The sequence below is a fragment of the Amphiura filiformis genome, chromosome 17, assembly GCF_039555335.1.
Source record: "Amphiura filiformis chromosome 17, Afil_fr2py, whole genome shotgun sequence".
NCBI lineage: Eukaryota > Metazoa > Echinodermata > Ophiuroidea > Amphilepidida > Amphiuridae > Amphiura > Amphiura filiformis.
In genome coordinates this window covers 56701166-56719152 of record NC_092644.1, presented here as the reverse complement: position 1 = coordinate 56719152, position 17987 = coordinate 56701166, and the positions used below count along the sequence as shown (strand labels likewise).

General features: G+C 35.6%; 1 protein-coding gene across 1 annotated transcript in view; it reads left to right on the top strand.

Moving 5' to 3' along the window:
• Positions 1 to 445: 445 nt before the first annotated feature.
• LOC140138478 (uncharacterized) overlaps positions 446 to 17987 on the top strand; it is a 34827-nt gene continuing 17285 nt past the window's right edge. Inside the window, exons 1-6 of the mRNA XM_072160362.1 lie at positions 446 to 595; positions 1667 to 1795; positions 4018 to 4140; positions 6001 to 6123; positions 7330 to 7746; positions 11098 to 11396. Of these exons, the coding sequence (XP_072016463.1) occupies positions 1669 to 1795; positions 4018 to 4140; positions 6001 to 6123; positions 7330 to 7746; positions 11098 to 11396 (1089 nt within the window). The 5' untranslated portion in view covers positions 446 to 595; positions 1667 to 1668. The remainder of the gene's footprint in view (positions 596 to 1666; positions 1796 to 4017; positions 4141 to 6000; positions 6124 to 7329; positions 7747 to 11097; positions 11397 to 17987) is intronic.

Below are 17987 nucleotides of genomic sequence, written 5' to 3'. Positions count from 1 at the left end.
TGTATTGTTCATTAGTCATGTATGTCTTATTAACTAAGGAAAGTGTATCATGTTTGGAATCCAAATAATTGCATGAATTTTCCTCTTTCCAAATATGTATTTTGATTTCCCTTGGCCAATCCTAGCGTTGTGGTAATTCACAACCAGCCTTCTGCTTTTGCTCCTAAGTATGTTACACCAGCTTTTTGCTTGTTGCACAAATGTTTGCTTAGATAATTCATTGTGAAAGAATATGATTGCTTTGCTGACTGAAGCCTTTAGATGTGTGGCAAATTGATTAATGTGATTTGATTCTTCTGTTTCTCTGTCTGGGGTGATTAATCAAATATATAACGTAAGTAATATAAACTTCAAATCTCCTCTGCCAAATTTATTTTACTCTAAGTCCATTTTACTTGTGCAGTTTTGTATAACTTGTGTTTGTACTTTACATTCTTAAAGGAAATCTTGTATGAGGATCTGCAGCGTGGTCACTACGCCAGTTGTTTATTTACCTTTGTGGAGGTAAATAAAGTGGTATACGGGTTGATCAAAGCATTTCAATCATGGCGAAAGCTTTTTGAAGATTTATCATTTGCATGTGATCTACAGAGAGGTAGGGACATAAATTCACAGGATCAAGCCTGTTTTGAACATTTACCCTGCCCATTACCCTGATAGCAGAATAAAAGTCTTTATGAAATGTGGCAGTTGATCTGGTGACCAGATGCACTTATAGTGTGCTGTTTACTCTGACAACTCAAACTCTGAGTACCAAACTTGAGTATGCTACTAAGGACAGTTCACGTGTCCGTAGCCCAAAAGTTTGCCTCTACTTAATTGTATCAAAAAAACAAATGTTTATTAAATTTCAGAATTTACACTTTAAGGAAATCCAGTCAGAACTGTCAAAATATTGTCACAAGTGGTAGAAAAACAAACTTACTTTCTTGTATTTTTCAATAGGACATTTATTTAGTGGTGTACGCCTTTGACTTACAAGTAAGATTGTTGATTCAAGTCCCTGCACGGCCAGTGTCCAGAGTTTTCTTTCTCTGGCATATAGATCTGCATATGCATGCTATGTTTGGAAGTGAACAACATATTTATATGTTGTAGGTTGTGATGCATGCTTCTTTTTCTTCTGGTAAGGTATTTATATATATTAACAATAAGTTTCATTAACATGATCTTGTGAGCTAGTGGGTAATGTAGGGGTGTGAGAGACCAGATTTGAATCTGTTTCCAAATATTTTTTTTTCAACTTCCAGATTTTTTTCTACACGTACAAAATTATGTATGGTTTAAATTATTTCAGATTTTTTTAGCTGTACCAGACCCTCCGTTCGCTAAAAACAGATATTTTTTCAAAGACACACTCTCAGGCCTGGTAATGTTTGAATGTTTTCAAGTTATGATATATGATTTTATTGACCTGTACAACATTGTGGCCAAATGACTGAATTGCTTGAGATGCAACAAATATGAAACAAATTTTGAACAATATTGCCATAAAAAGTGGACATTTTTGTAATTTGGGAGGTTTTGCTTTAAAAAAATTTTTTTGGGGGGCAAGAAAAATATTTTGGGGAGGGGGAAATTCCCCCTTAACCAAATTACATTACATTGAAGTACATTGAAAATTAGATTTCTGACTTTGAAAATGAAACTTGTTTATTAATTAAAGGAATGAGTACTGAGAAATCTACTGTTGAGGGAGTTGACAAAAGTGGTTATATTGGTGATCACACACAAGAGACACAGAAGGATGGGAAAAAGAGTCCAATAGACTTGGCTATAGATCAAAAACCTCAGGGTGAGTATGACTAATAATTGTATCAGAAAATAAGGATCGACTAGACTTTTTCACTGTATTTTTGAATGTGCTTTTTGTCACATTTGAATCTGCTGAAGTGAAATCATTGACTTCAAACATCTTGTTCTTAAATTACTTAAATTGAAATCATCTTTTAAAGAATTAGCTTTCAGTTTCTAAAAACATTTGTCTCTTCCAACTTTCAAAAATGGTGCATCATGATCTACATGTAGTCAAAAAGTTGGGCACCCAAAACTAATCTGCGCACGGACATGGTAAGGAGGCATTCATGGCCATACTACAGTAAAATGTAAGACAAAATACACTTTGAAAACATGTTTGTTTAAACTTTTCAGTGCTTTATAGTGGAAAATGGAAAATCACGGAAATCGTTTTTGTAACACAGATTTAAAATTTTGTAACACAAAGAAATCATGGCTTTAGATATATGATTTTATTGACCTGTACAACATCGTGGCCAAATGCCTGAATTGCTTTATATATACTAGAGCAACAAATATTATGAAAGATACAAAATACACATTTAAGTCAAAAATATGAAGAAAGGTAAATTGGCATGGAAACAGCAGAGAGATGCAAAAGGACACCAAAGGTATATGCAGTACGTGGCAGCATGCATCAGGAATTTTTTCAAGGGGGGCAAAGTGAATTTCAGGGGGGTAAAATCAACCAATTTTAAACAAAATTGCCACAAAAAGTGGAAATTTTTGTATTTTAGAGGGTTTTGCTTTAAAAGTGAGGGGGGAACAAAAACAATATTTTGGAGAGGCCAAATGACATTACTTTGAAGTACGAGGGGCAGTCAGTATGTTTTAAGAATGGACTCGTGACGTCATATGTGGATTGTTTTCATGGCATTTCTCAATGATTACATCAGCACTCTACCTTTGTCTTTCAAACAACACATGCAAAAATTATATCACACACATGATTACGTAACAGCATTAGCATAAAATCAATGGTCTAGAGTCACTGGTGAAATTGAGTCGTTTTTGTTAAGTGAAATAAGAGGCTGAAATGAGCTATTGTTGTATTTTTTATATTTTCTTGGGAATTAAAGAATGGAGAATGCTGCCTTTTGGAACAGTAATAGAACACAAACTACCAGTTTATTAAACCATGTTTGTTGGGCTGTAAAGGTTTTAGTTTGTTTAAAATGCATGGTCAAATATGTCTTATTTTTGACAAAAACATGCAGCTTTTCTTTCTATACAAATCTTGATATTGCCAAAAATAGCAAACGTGGATTTTTGTTTTGTGGCCAGTTCTGTTGACTAATCTCCAAATATTAAAACGGGAGTCTCCCTAGAAAATATTTGAATCCGTGATTAAAATATAACTGTTATTCTACCATTGTTACATTTATACAAAAAGTAGTGATACAGAGAGAGAGGCCATCGTTTTAATAAGAAATTTATTTTAAAACTTTTCTGTTCATTTCAGGTTGAGATCATCCATAAAAATTCATATAAATATTTAAATTAAAATTTTCATAGCATTTTGTAATATTTTAGGCCCTATTTACATGGAATTTTGCCATTTTCGTGCATTTCCACCATGTTGTATCGGTCATCCTACCTACGCATGCATGAATTATTGTTTGATTTGCACCAGTTATCATCGCACTGAGTACTAGCTCTCACACGTGACCAGTCATTATATTTTAGTCTGTTTCATTTTGAAGATAATTAATGTCATTTGTAATAACTGCTTTTTCATTAACGCCATTTTTGCAGAATAATTTTGCTTCCATTCAATCCCTAAAGTTGTTGAAGTTTCCAGGCGTCCCATTTCCACCACAGTTTAATGACAAGTTTCATATTTTACTAAATGCAAAGTGAGGACCTAATGTTTATTCCTGCCAAAAACTAGCCTTATGCCTTTTGTACTTTTTTTGTTCTCGGACATTGTAAACACGTGTCTTTGCTGTAATTTAAAAGGCCCTCCTTTTTGCGTGATTTGGCAGTGTCCCTAGTATACTGATTTTATGCTAATGCTGTTACGTAATCATGTGTATGATATAATTTTTACATGTGTTGTTTGAAAGACAAAGGTATAGTGTTTATATAATCATTGAAAAATGCCATGAAAACAATCCACATATGACGTCACGAGTCCACTCTTAAAACATACTGACTGCCCCTCGTACATTGAAAATTAGATTTCTGACTTTGAAAATGAAACTTGTTTATTAATTAAAGGAATTGGTGTTGAGACATCTGAGAGAGTTGACAAAAGTGGATATATTGGTGATCACATACAAAAGACACAGAATGATGGGAAGAAGAGTCCAATAATCTTGGCTATAGAACAAAAACCTCAGGGTGAGTAAGACTAATAATTGTATGAGAAAATAAGAATCAACTAGACTTCCCCTGCATTTATGAATTATGGGTTCATTCATAGGATTGAGGGCATGATCGTTGTTTATGCTCCGCGTGAGATGGGCGCGGTGACATGTGCGTGTACGCAACACTAGCAAATCGTGGATCATGTTAATTATGTTCCAACGCTGCATGGCGCAGTTTGTTTATGCTTCAGCGTACTGGTCATAACGGAATTTATGACCAGCAAAAATCGTCCCAAATCCAATCAGAAACGTCGTTATATCGTGAATATGTATGAATATGCTTTTTATCACATTTGAGTCTGCTGTAGTGAAATCTTTGACTTCATCAAACATCTTGTTCTTAAGTACTCAAAAATTGAAATCATCTTTTAAAGAATTAGCTTACAGTTTCTAAAAAATGTGTTTCTTCCAACTTTCAAAAATGGTGCATTTTGATATAGTAAAAAGCTGGGTGCCTGAAACTAATCTGCGCACGGACATGGTAAGGAGGCATTCATGCAAGCTGAAAATAAGGGTGAGGCCGTTTAGATGTCCATAGCCCAAAAGTTTTGTCTCTACTTGTTTCAAAAAAATTAATTTTTATTAAATTTCATACTTTATACTTTAAAGGAAGTGTACGGCAATCACAACATTATGTCTTATAAATAAAAATAAATAATTATCAAGCATGAATCACATGGTTATATTTTAAACAAACTCATATTGACCATAAAAATAAATAAAAACAGCCAGCTTTCAACACGCGATATTCTTAGGCCTAAAAAATGTTTGATTGGTTTAACATAAAAAAAATTAGGGTAGGTCGGTCAGCAATTTTTTTTACACACATTTTAAGCGGTAAATTGCGTATGATAAAGACCTTGGAACTTTTTTTGTTTTTGTTTTTTTAATTTAATTTAATTTAATTTTTTTTTTTTTTTTTTTTTTTTTGCAAAAAATATAAGAAAAAACGTCTAGTAGTTTAGGTCGGTCGGGTTAAGCCAATCAAACAATTTTTTTAGGCCTTATTGAATGCAACATATCTTAATGGCATGATTTGGCTCACTTCAATACTGAACAATTCTGATTTTAGAATCTACCAGTTTATTAATTACCAAAGCCCAAGTCAAAAATCGACTATGTACTTTGGATTTTGAGCAGGACTTTGATCGGGGACTTTGTCCCTAATGCACACTGTCAATCATACTTGTTTATCAATCCAATTTAACTGCAAGCACAAAGCATGGAAGTACAAGACGTGCTATACGTACGTCATGCACCTTGTGAGAGTTTTTTAACTATTGCGCCAACACAAAGTGCCGCAAATTCCACAGATAGTTGTGACTAATAAGATGTAGTTAATGGTAATGGCACGTGCCCGGAGGATTTAAATCGTAACAAGATCAGGGCGACCAACCACAAGCCAGATCCATTTAAAGATATATTACATCATGGCCAATTTTAGTAGGCCAGAAATTCAACAATCTCATCCATAAACAACCATGTTAAGCATGTTAACTGCAATCCAAAGTAAGTAGTCCACTTGGGAAGCTAACAGAGGGTGTAAGGTGACTGAAAAGATCAGATGTGAAAATCTATCAATTGTGCACAAATTAATACAAATCAGAGTTTAAGCTTAAATGCAATAGCCAGAGTATGCACAATGGGCAAGTGGACTACAGAGAAGTCTTAATTGCACAAAAAGTGTTTTATTTTTTGTAATTTCGGAGGAAGGGGGGGGAAGAAAAATATTTTGGGGAGGGGGAAATACCCCCTTAACCAAATTACATTACATTGAAGTACATTGAAAATTAGATTTCTGACTTTGAAAATGAAACTTGTTTATTAATTAAAGGAATTGGTGTTGAGACATCTGAGAGAGTTGACAAAAGTGGATATATTGGTGATCACATACAAAAGACACAGAATGATGGGAAGAAGAGTCCAATAATCTTGGCTATAGAACAAAAACCTCAGGGTGAGTAAGACTAATAATTGTATCAGAAAATAAGAATCAACTAGACTTTTCCTCTGCATTTATGAATGTGCTTTTTATCACATTTGAGTCTACTGAAGTGAAATCATTGACTTCATCAAACATCTTGCTCTTATAAAATACTCAAAAATTGAAATCATCAAGAATTAGCTTTTCTAAAACAATTATGTGTCTCTTCCAACTTTCAAAAATGGTCAGTTTATTTATTTATTTTTTATTTATTTATTTTAATCATATTTATCCAACATAGCCCAATTCAGCCAAATAGCTGGTCTAACATGGGGCCCTGCTACACATTTACAAAACTTTAAAAATCAACAATTGTCAACATGCAATTTATATAGTATATACAGCTATTAGATACAAATTAAAATACAAAAATACATACAATTTTCAAAGTAAGTAAAAACACATCATTTACAAGTACATGCTCAAAATTTTAAGATTAAATATTTGTTTGAATGTCTGCAGCTTGTCTAGCTGGTGTTAATGTTATGCTTTCATGCACATAAGAAAACCTGTTGCTAAGGTGCTGTGGAGACATATCGTTGTTTAAAAACATTAACAGAGATTTGAAATACATTGCCCAATTAGGAAGTGATCCCCACCCTAATATAGGAAACATTATTTGAGAAGAAGTAAGGTGATTGACACGCAATATTATTCTTGCACATCGATTTAGATAATGAGAATCTATTTTTTGGTTGCTTCGACCAACAATACCGAGTCTACCATTAATTGCAGAAAGATCTTCACTGAGCTTTTTAGAAATAATATCAGTATTAGTACCATTGATAGAGTGTTATTGTCTGCACACATAGATATTTTCCCATGTGATAATACATTTGGCATATCATTGATAAAAATGAGAAATAATAATGGGCCCATACTGGGGAACACCAACTTTTATTTCAAGTGAATCAGAAACGATACCCTTAAAATCAACTCTTTGCTTTGTGCTTTCTACACAACAAATACGAAGCAAATCATTTAACTGTATCATCCTTCCCACTCAAACATCCCCATCTTTCAGGGTTGTAGTGTCTTCAACCTTTCCGATCATGTGACAGGTAGTGTCCATAGAATAAATACATTTATGTAATCATGTATTCACTTTTAACCTTTACTAGTATTTTGAAATAAAATGCTTAAAATATATACCATTTTTTTGTTTTTCCATATTGATAGAAGTACAAGAGGAGCCTTCTGTAATGCCAAAACAGAAGTATGAAGAAAGTAGTAAAACCACACAAACATCACAAGAAACAGCACTTGGCCAGCTACACATATCAAGAACAAAGGCTCAAGCTCAGTCTGCAGTGATTGATTCGAAGGGAGGAATTATAAAGGTACACAATACTGGAGTTACCATTAAAATTCCAAAAGGAGCTATTTCCTCTGGAGAATCAGTTAAAATATCAGCATCAGTTCACTGGGACAACAGATATCATCCTCCACTTGGTGCACATGATTTCATCATTAGTCCAGTAATTCACATTGAGGCAGAAGGATACCAATTCAAGAAACCAGTACAGACAACGCTACCCCATTCAGTTGTCAACTTGGACAAAAAACACTTGCGTGTCTTTACCAGATCCTCTAATGGTAAGTTACTATTTATATGATAAATACTGTATTTGATCTACTTCGAATTGCTCATAGACAGATAATGAGACAAAGAGACACAAAATTTTATATGAGGCATTCACCTGCCATACCAAAAGTATTTTATTGCCATTTTTTTCACTTCCAATATGTAAGCAATAAATCTTAGCTCAAGGTTGTATAATATAAGCATCAACGAATATCAGTTGGATTTAAATTTGAATTCTTACTATTAAAAAAACTTATTCAGCATTATACTTCTTATAAAACAAACAAAGCTTTTTTAAAGCATAACTAACAAAGCTATTAAATTATACTTGTTATCAATTCCAATTTCAATTTTTGTTAATGATTCAATCAAATGGCAGCAAAATTATCAAAACTAGCGGTCACCCGTCTTGCGCGGTCAGAGTCTTTCGCGGTTTGTAAATTTTTTATATTTTGTGAACATGTTAATGTTTTATTTAATGTGATTAATGGTATGAGAGGAGATTATATATATCATTTAGAAATATAATTTGTAGTATCCTTTCCATATAAATCAATGGCTTGAAATTGCAATTACATCGTGATCGAAGCAAGTCTTCTTGCCACCATATCATATCCACCGTGAGAAGTCTTGCCCCTGTTTGATGTTGGCCGTTCTGATATTTAAGATTTTTATGCATTTACAGTACTTTTTAGCCCATTTTGGACAAATTTGGTGTACCTTTTGGCCATTTTGTACCATTTTCGTCCAAGTTTGTCCCAAACCTTGAAATGTACCTTGCTGCCCCCTGCAAAAGTCCTGGCTACATCACTGAGCGGATCCTTAGTATTTCTTGCTGCCACCAATGCCTTTCGTTAATAATATTTACAACACATTGTACCAATCATACTACCTCTTAACAATTATCTCATTAAATATCAATATCAGTATCGGTATCTGCCTTTTATACTAGACTCTACAATTTTGAATAAACAATTTGCTATAACAAAATAGGTTATACAAACTAATTTTACACCACAGGTAGAAAAAGGGGACCTCAAATCTACCAAAGAACTCCCTTAGGATATAAAGGAACTCTGCTTTTAAACTACGGGTAAAAAAGGGGACCTCAAATCTACCAAAGAACTCCCTTAGGATATAAAGGAACCCTGCTTTTAAACTATGGGTAAAAAAGAGGACCTCAAATCTACCAAAGAATTCCCTCAGGATATAAAGGAACTCAGCTTTTAAACTACGGGTAAAAAAGGGGACCTCAAATCTACCAAAGAACTCCCTCAGGATATAAAGGAAGTCAGCACTTTACTAAACATTTTTACTTGCAACCAATTTGTCCGAACTCCAAAAGGAAGATTATTTCATGATACAATTTTCAAATTATTCCAAACAAATTGCCAATAAAATTGAAATTAACACAATATTATTTTGTTCACCTGATAATATAATTATAATAATTAATTATATTATAATTAATTACATGATAAAACTTAGATGACCCTGCTACATTAGTTTTACAGAACTGTTTCGTAAGGGCCGTTAGCCCTCACTCCTCAGAAACTTTGTGCAGAATGAGGTTCAAATTAATATTACAATACCAACCAGGAAAATATGTGCATGCATCAATGATCCTCTGATATAATTTTGGGGCTTCAAGAGCGGCAATCAATAAATTCAGATTCACTACTTTGCTTTGTATGTAATTGGTTTGAAAATTATGGCATTTGTCATTTATACTATGTATTTTTGAAGTTGTGAAATAAATGTTTCTTGAATTGAAATATAAGCAACCCAAGAAGGAACTTTTGGCATATAAAGCTGATTAACATGCATGCATGGTTAATCAAACCCTTAACCAAACTAATCCCATTATCTACTTAAGCAATTGAAGTTCTAAAAGATTCATACATTCACTTTTTCAAACCTTATTCCAGAAAATTGCAGAACTTAACTCCGGGGGGGGGGGCACTCACATTCCCCAGCTATAGTATGTGCAGTGGCGACGACCCCCTTTTTCAGAGCCGCTAGCCGTTCCTTAGACCCTCTGAATTTATTGATTGCTGCTCTTGAAGCCCCAAAATTTTTCAAGCCGTTCCATAGACTCTCAGATCACCGATCTCCGCTCTCATTGGCGTCTTAATAAGCGTGTTTTCTGTCCTACTATTTCAAGCCCAAAAGCTACTTTTGCGAGCCCAAAAGCTTCAAAGGGAATTTTCCATCAATTTCTTCCCCATTGAAACACATTGTAAGGAATAAGGTGAATTTTGGGCTCCTTGTAGTAATGGCAACACTGGTTGGTTGTTGATAAACAGTGATTGCAGCACGGCCGAGTGCCGAGGCCTTCATCAGCTGATAAACATTTTGCTGGAAATAAATGATTTTGAGATCTCTTTTGGGAATAAAATTGCCAAATATAAGGAAAGTACCTCAAATAATTATGTACACGTCCTTGCAGCTGGCCATAACAGTGAATTAAAAGGTTATTTACGATCTGGTTTAGTGCCAAATAATGGAATGGTTGTCAAATTCTGCATATTTCACTCAATCGTCTAGCGTCTCATGTATGCATGGCAGTTCAATGTTACGGCACTGAAAAAATATTTTTGTGGGTTTGTTTTTATGGTGGGCTTTTATGTAATGCTGCTGGCTGCTGCTATAATTATCAGTAGGCTATAGGTAGGTCTGCAGGGTCCTTCTCCGTACGAAGGAAGGAACAGGGCCATGATGTTTCGGGCTAGTTAATTTAGTTCCCAAGGCCCCTTTTTTGGCCGGCCGATCAGTTCCTTAGACCTCGAGTTCGAAACTGGCGGTGGCACACCCCTACCAAAAAATTTGAGTGCCCCCCCTCCCCCCGGACTTAACTAATGCTGATTGCACAGAAGTTTAAGATTTAGACATGCAGACAATGCGCTTATTTGGTTTGTCTGAATTTTCTATGTAAACAGTCATAAAATAAGCCTCTTGCACATCAGTTTAAATATATATGACTGTGCCTGTGCAATCAAAAATATCCCAGTGGCCAAAAAAGGTTGACATGCAATTAAAGTGATCTAGCCCTCTGTGCAGATATGCCGAGAAATGTGTAGGTGTTATAAAACAATTTCTGGCTTTGTTAGTCCACATGTCTGTTCACTCAAGTACATTTTTTTATATACTTTTCATGATAATTAGTACTGATTAACATACATGTATAGTATTATAGTACATACCTACACTGGACTTTAATATGTAGATTCCAGCATTTTGAATACGAAAATATGATACAATTAATCAAATTTTGAATCAGCCAGGTTTAAATCACTATTTATAAGATATAAGGGTATTGACAGATACAAATTGCAGTCATTGATGTATTTTTACACCAACAGGTCAGAATGACCAATGGCGAATCCTTTGGCCCCCCCAAAAAATGGATTCAAAGCATTCTGAGGAGGCTACTGTTCTGATAGAAGGCAACTCAGTCTATATCCAAGACTACCATTTTTGTGATTTTGTAGCCATATGGAAAGGAGCAACAAACTGGCTACAAAATGCTTTTGCTCATGCCTGGCATGAACCTCCACCATTTTTGGATATGTTAATTTTGGTTTGCATGGACCGTGGTGACTTGAAAAAGCAGGATGTACACATCATCATACAAGTTGTTAAAGCTGGAGTTGAAGCTCAGGTAATGATAGCGTAACTTAAGGGGGTACTACACCAATTGCATTTTTTTGCATTTTGTGAAGAAATGAGAAACAAAAATTTATCAAAATAATATGCAAAATGAAGGGGCAAATCTTCTTGTTCTATTAGTAGCATCGGTATCAATGTAACTTACATGCTTTTACATGTAGAAGCCAAAAGGTGGTACATCACTGATGTTTTTAATTCACTTCATCAGGGCTGTCAACTCTCACGCATTGGCCGTACAAGTCTCACGCATTGCGTCACTTCCTCATGGTCTCACGCCAAGGTAGTATAATCTCACTCCTAGGTAGTAAATCTCCCGCAAAATGCTGGAGAATTAGTAAAATCTCACGCATCATTAAAATAATATGTTGTCCCTACCCTCCCCCCCTTTTTAGATTCTCGAACGTCATGGCTCAAATAATCATGGGTCAAAACGAATATTGTAGTCGACAAATCCCGGTACGGCTCTGTCTCACACCAAGCAATTCCAAAACGTTGACAGCCCTGCTTCATTTTGGAAAGCTTACTATCAATGGATTTCGTCAAAATTTTGGATACATGTTGCTAACACATTAGAGAAATAATGTTGATATGTAAAATGGGAATAAGTGGTTCTTGATGACTTCATGAACTTGGTGATTTTCAGTGCTCCACGCCTATCAACAAACGAACTGGTTAAAATGCTTCTATTTTCAATGTTGAGCTATATTTTTAATTTTTAACTAGCGACATTATTTCACTGAAACATAATTAAGCCATAGGTAAAAAGTTTCCACAACCAAACTAAAGTTATGTTGAAAAAAATTGCATTTCTCTTCACCTATACCATCAGATTAGGTAGTTTTTCATAAGCTTCATTTTTGTGATTTTGGTACCAATTTTACCTAAATTTGTCCAATCCATTTCAACTAGACAATCTAAATTGTACTCAACCATTTACATCCATTCCCAAGAAATGTTATTCTGTCCATCATAGCATTATATATCCAGTAAAAGACACACTAGACCAAATATCAAAATTGATGCCTCATTATAGCTATGTTGATATATCACATGTTGTTCAAAATGGATGCCTAAATTTGACCTCAACCAGGTGACCTATAACCTGACCTATGATGACCTATAGCCTTATAGAAATCTCATTTCCAAACAACACATGATAGAGGCTATATAGTATTCAATTTGCTATACCATTCATTGTGGAAGGGATATTTTGGCAGGCCTGGTTGAGCACAGTCTGAAGATGGTACAACAAAAGATATAATTTATTCTATTCAAGTACTACTTGAATGGAATAAATTATGTTTTGTTATGAGGCACACATAATGAGTTACTATAATCCCATAATAACAGGTTGTGATGTGCCCTGAGTAATTTAATTTGATTATCTTTGTTTACAATTAAAATCTATTTTATGAGACATTTTAGGGATTCCCCTTTCTTGCATCAACTTGATCAAAAACAAATTGAATCATTTCTAATTTTGGATCATATGGGAATACCCCTAGAGATTGTAAAGTAAAGATGACATCATAAATGGGATTCCCCTCAGGAAGTGATGTAATGGAATTTCCCCTCAGGAAGTGATGTAATGAGAAAGGTTAATGTTATAATTAAAGTCATAATGTACGATCTTTTTCAGAATTTACCTTTATTTTTTCAAAACCGATTTTTGGCATATTTGTAATACTTACACATGTTCTAACTTAAATCTATGAGCAAACTGTCAAATTCGTCCTATTTGTAGTAAAACGGGACGATTTTCTGTTGGTCCGACATAAAGTCATAATTTTTTAGATTATGACTTTATGTCGGCCACGATCGCAAATCGTAGTCTCCTACAAAACTAGCAGTTACGCTCCCTCCACATGTGGAGGGAGCGTAACCAAACTGGCCGTGAGGAGACTAACTCTGAGGCCGCACTCGCTGTCCTAATCCAAATAGTGCGAGATGTTTCGAGTGATAGAGGTGATGATCATGATGTTGATTGGCTAATTCCCAATGTTTTTCGCTACCAAATGTATTGGGAACTTTCATAATAATTGCATATTATCATTTTAGAAGAAAAAAAGAAAAATCTAAAAATTTAAAAAGATCGTACATTAAGGCTTTAAGGCTTGGGAATTTCCAAGTTCTCATCATGTGTATTAATTACTTGGGATTTCCCAGGGCCTGACATATAAGAAAAGGTAAACATATTTCTTCACAGTTGATAGTGTTGATCTGGGCTGGCTAGCTAGCTAAAATGCTTACAGTCCAATTCCTTCAAAGAAAGGAAATTGCAAACCAGAAATATTTTATGTAGTCAAAGTACTACTATTTGCCAGTGTTGTCGGAGAAGATCTAGAATGCGTCAAAGAACGTACTTCTTCCAAGAAAGGAAATATATTCTTCTGTCAGTTTGCTGAAGTCTGGTATTTTGATTCAACGCAACTGTCAAAATAAGTGGGGACAACTGCATCGCAGTCCTGCTTCCTGAAGATATTGTGTGAAAGGTGGAAATAGCACCAAGTTTGGAGAAAGCAGCGCAAGGAGTTGAGTTTGGAGCAAGCAGCGCAAGGAGTTAAGTTTGGAGGAGAAAGCAACGCAAGGAGAAAGCAACGCCATTTTTGTGTGAGGATTTCATACGCAAGGATATTCATAAACTCAAGTGTTAGCGGGCATCGCGCCTCGGAACCGCGGTGCAGGGGGGTGTCTGAGAAATGGGAGAATTTTGAAAAATGAAGTCCCAATTGAAGGCATTTGGTGCATAATTTTTACATTATTGGCTCCAAGCTTGCTTGACGAGCCATCGTGATCGCGCTAAGTGGACGGTGTATTTTGCTTCATTTTTCGGCCACTTCTGATGGTGCTTTTTTATGCTAAGGTTATTTCTGTGTGCGATATGTGCTTTTAAAATTGAGTTCTAACTTTCTAAAAGTTATTTTTCAATCGATTGCACTCCATATTGGGTTGAAATGAGGTGGGAAAAGTAGTTATTTTATGAAAGAAAAGTCCGAAATCGTCATGAGAAATGAGCAATTTCAATCGCTTTGCTTGGTTCCCTGTGTGTGCTAGAGATTATTTTGGTCTGTATAATTTAAGTTGTGAGAAGATTACGGAAATAGACGGATTGCACTATTTTTCTTTGGCAAGTCAAGTGCACCTGTTATCTGAACACGGACCGAAAAGTCATGCAAGCTGTTCGTATTTCGTCACGCTCTTTGTAGATTTAATTGTTAGAATATACAAATGTAGTTAAAAACAGTAAATTAAACCATATAGTGGACATGATTCCGAGAAAAAATTATATTTTCAATGGGATTTACCCTCTTCATAAAATTGAAAATTTTTCGTATTTTCTATAGCAAAAACAGTCTAAATAAATGATGTTCCACTTTGCCCAACAATTTTATACTTCAGAATATCAAAGACCATGGTTTATTTGATCGATGTTACATCGACTGTGCCGACAAATCTCGCCATTTTTGACTTTTTATTTTGGTTTGACCACACAGGTCATGACCTTACGGCGTATTGATTGATCATGTTGATTCTGTTTGGACGGTCCCAAGGTCATCACAGTTATGAATGAATAATTCATAAGGGGGTGGCAGAAATAGTAAAGTTGAAATAAAATGTACATAATTATTGAATTAAAATGTGACTGAAATTAGTGGTTTCAGAAATCATTGATCATGTTGATTGAAAGTTGCCAAGTTTAATGTTTTGCTCTAGGCTGTGCAATATTAATCATGAGCTAAGTTTTTGAGAGAAATCAAAAGGAATGTCAAGCAATCAATGACAGCCCGGGGGGGAATCACTTTTAAAAAAAATATTCCCCAATCAGAAAAAAGTTACAAAAAAAAATAATAATAATTTGACCCGATTGCTTCCGGAAATTAGTAACAACTGTCGTAGGGGCATGAAACTGGGGTGGGTACAGTCAACATTTGGAGTCAAATTTTGGAAGGTCAATTCGGGGTCACCAGGGGTCATCTGAGGTCAAATTAGTAAAAACTATCGTATGGGTATGAAACTTGGTGGGTACCGTCAACATTTATAGCCAAATTTTGTGAAGGTCATTTCGGGGTCACCAGAGGTCATCTGAGGTCAAGTTAGTAAAAACTGTCGGATGGACATGAAACTTGGTGGATACAGTCAACATTTGGAGTCAAATTTTTGGAAAGTCATTTCGGGGTCACCAGGGGTCATCTGAGGTCAAATTAGTAAAAACTGTCGGATGGGCATGAAACTTGGTAGCTACAGTCAACATTTGGAGTCAAATTTTTGGAAGGTCATTTCGGGGTCACCAGGGGTCATCTGAGGTCAAATTAGTAAAAACTGCCATATGGGCATGAAACTTGGTGGGTACAGTTAGAGCCCAATTTTGGGAAGGTCATTTCGGGGTCACCATGGGTCATTTGAGGTCAAATTAGTAAAAACTGTCGTATGGGCATGAAACTTGGTGGGTGCAGTCAACATTTAAAGCCAAATTTTGGGAAGGTCATTTCGGGGTCACCAGGGGTCATTTGAGGTCAAATTAGTAAAAACTGTCGTATGGGCATGAAACTTGGTGGGTGCAGTCAACATTTAGAGCCAAATTTGGGGAAGGTCATTTGGGGGTCACCAGGGGTCATCTGAGATCAAATTAGTAGAAACTGTCAAAAGGGCATGAAACTTGGTAGATACAATCAACATTTGGAGTCAAAATTTTTGAAAGCCATTTCGGGGTCACCAGGGGTCATTTGAGGTCAAATGAGTAAAAACTGTCGTATGGGCATGAAACTTGGTGGGTACATTTAGAGCCAAATTTGGGGAAGGTCATTTCGGGGTCACCATGGGTCATTTGAGGTCAAATTAGTAAAAACTGTCGTATGGGCATGAAACTTGGTGTGTGCAGTCAACATTTAAAGCCAAATTTTGGGAAGGTCATTTCGGGGTCACTAGGGGTCATTTGAGGTCAAATTAGTAAAAACTGTCGTATAGGCATGAAACTTGGTGGGTACAGTCAACATTTAGAGCCAAATTTGGGGAAGGGTCACCAGGGGTCATCTGAGGTCAAATTAGTAGAAACTGTCAAAAGGGCATGAAACTTGGTAGATATAATCAACATTTGGAGTCAAAATTTTTGAAAGCCATTTCAGGGTCACCAGGGGTCATCTGAGGTCAAATTAGTAAAAACTGTCGGATGGGCATGACATTTGGTGGGTACAGTCACCATTTAGACATTTAGAGAATGGTACAGTCACCATTTGGATGAAGTCAACATTTGCAGTCACATTTTGGAAGGTCATGTTGGGGTCACCAGGGGTTATCTGAGGTCAAATGAGTAAAAACTGTTGGATAGGCATGAAACCTGGTGGGTACAGTCACTATTTAGAGCCAAAGTTTTGGAAGGCCATTTCAGGGTCACCTGGGGTCAACTGAGATCAAATTAGTATAAACAGACAACACTATTCTTGACATTGGCCTATGTATTTTGATACATTTTGATCAGTTTCGGTCCATTTGGACCCATTTCTATCCAATTCCACCAGATTCGATTCATGTCGCTAAATAGTAATTCCCTAAATTGATTGATGTATTCTTGTATGCTCTGCAAATGAGATAGCTACCAACCAACCAGATGTACCCATTGAATGTGATCTGTCACATTGCACAATCGACTCCAAGAACAATTACTTTCACTGTCACCAAAAAGCGCAGAGCCACAGCGCCATTGGTGCTCTTGTTATCAAAAATATATGGACTATAATATTTAGAGGTTAATAACTGCGCTTCGGTTATTTGGAGGGCATTGTGAAAAATCTAAACATTTTGCCTTTGGAACCGAGGACCGAGGTCCAAAGCAAAATGTTTAGATTTTTCACAATGCCCGACATATTACCGATGCAAAGTTATTAACCTCATTCATAACCGTCACTTTGATCTCTTAACTTTACAAAATGTTCCTCAAAAGTTTGTAAAACATCTCCCCTTTCCCAAAATCGATCAGGCTAAAACAAGACGACCAATAACAAAAGTGCGTATCAGAATCTGTGCAAATATGGTAGCGCGCAATCCAAGTACGGCAGCCAGTGCGCGCAGTTTGTTGGACGCACTGTCACGGCGCACGCAGAAGTCAATTGTGTGCGACATTGGAACAATTACGCATTTTGCGGTCAATTGTGAGATATTAATGACCTCGATTTGCGTTAGCGTTTTCGCAAATAATAAGATATGATTGGATCGCATCGCGTTTATTAATGAGGTTATGAATATGTTTTAATTCATGATCGTTGGGAACTGGTGGCCCATTGTGTATGTTTTTTCCCATTGTGTATGTTTTTTCTCCCTCCACCAGTTCCAAGAACAGGGAATAAAAAACTTCAAAAAAAAAAAAAAAAAAAAAAAAATATATGGTTCCAATTTATTATTGCAAAGAGGCAAATTGGCACGGTTAAAACAAGAAAAAGTTGCAAATCAGGCATATGAGCTGAAAAATGCCTTCAATTGGTGCATTATTTTTACATTATTATCAGGAATATATGGATATATTATAGCAAAGAGGCAAATTAGCTCGATAAAAACAAGAAAAAATTACTAATCAGGTGCGTTATTTCAT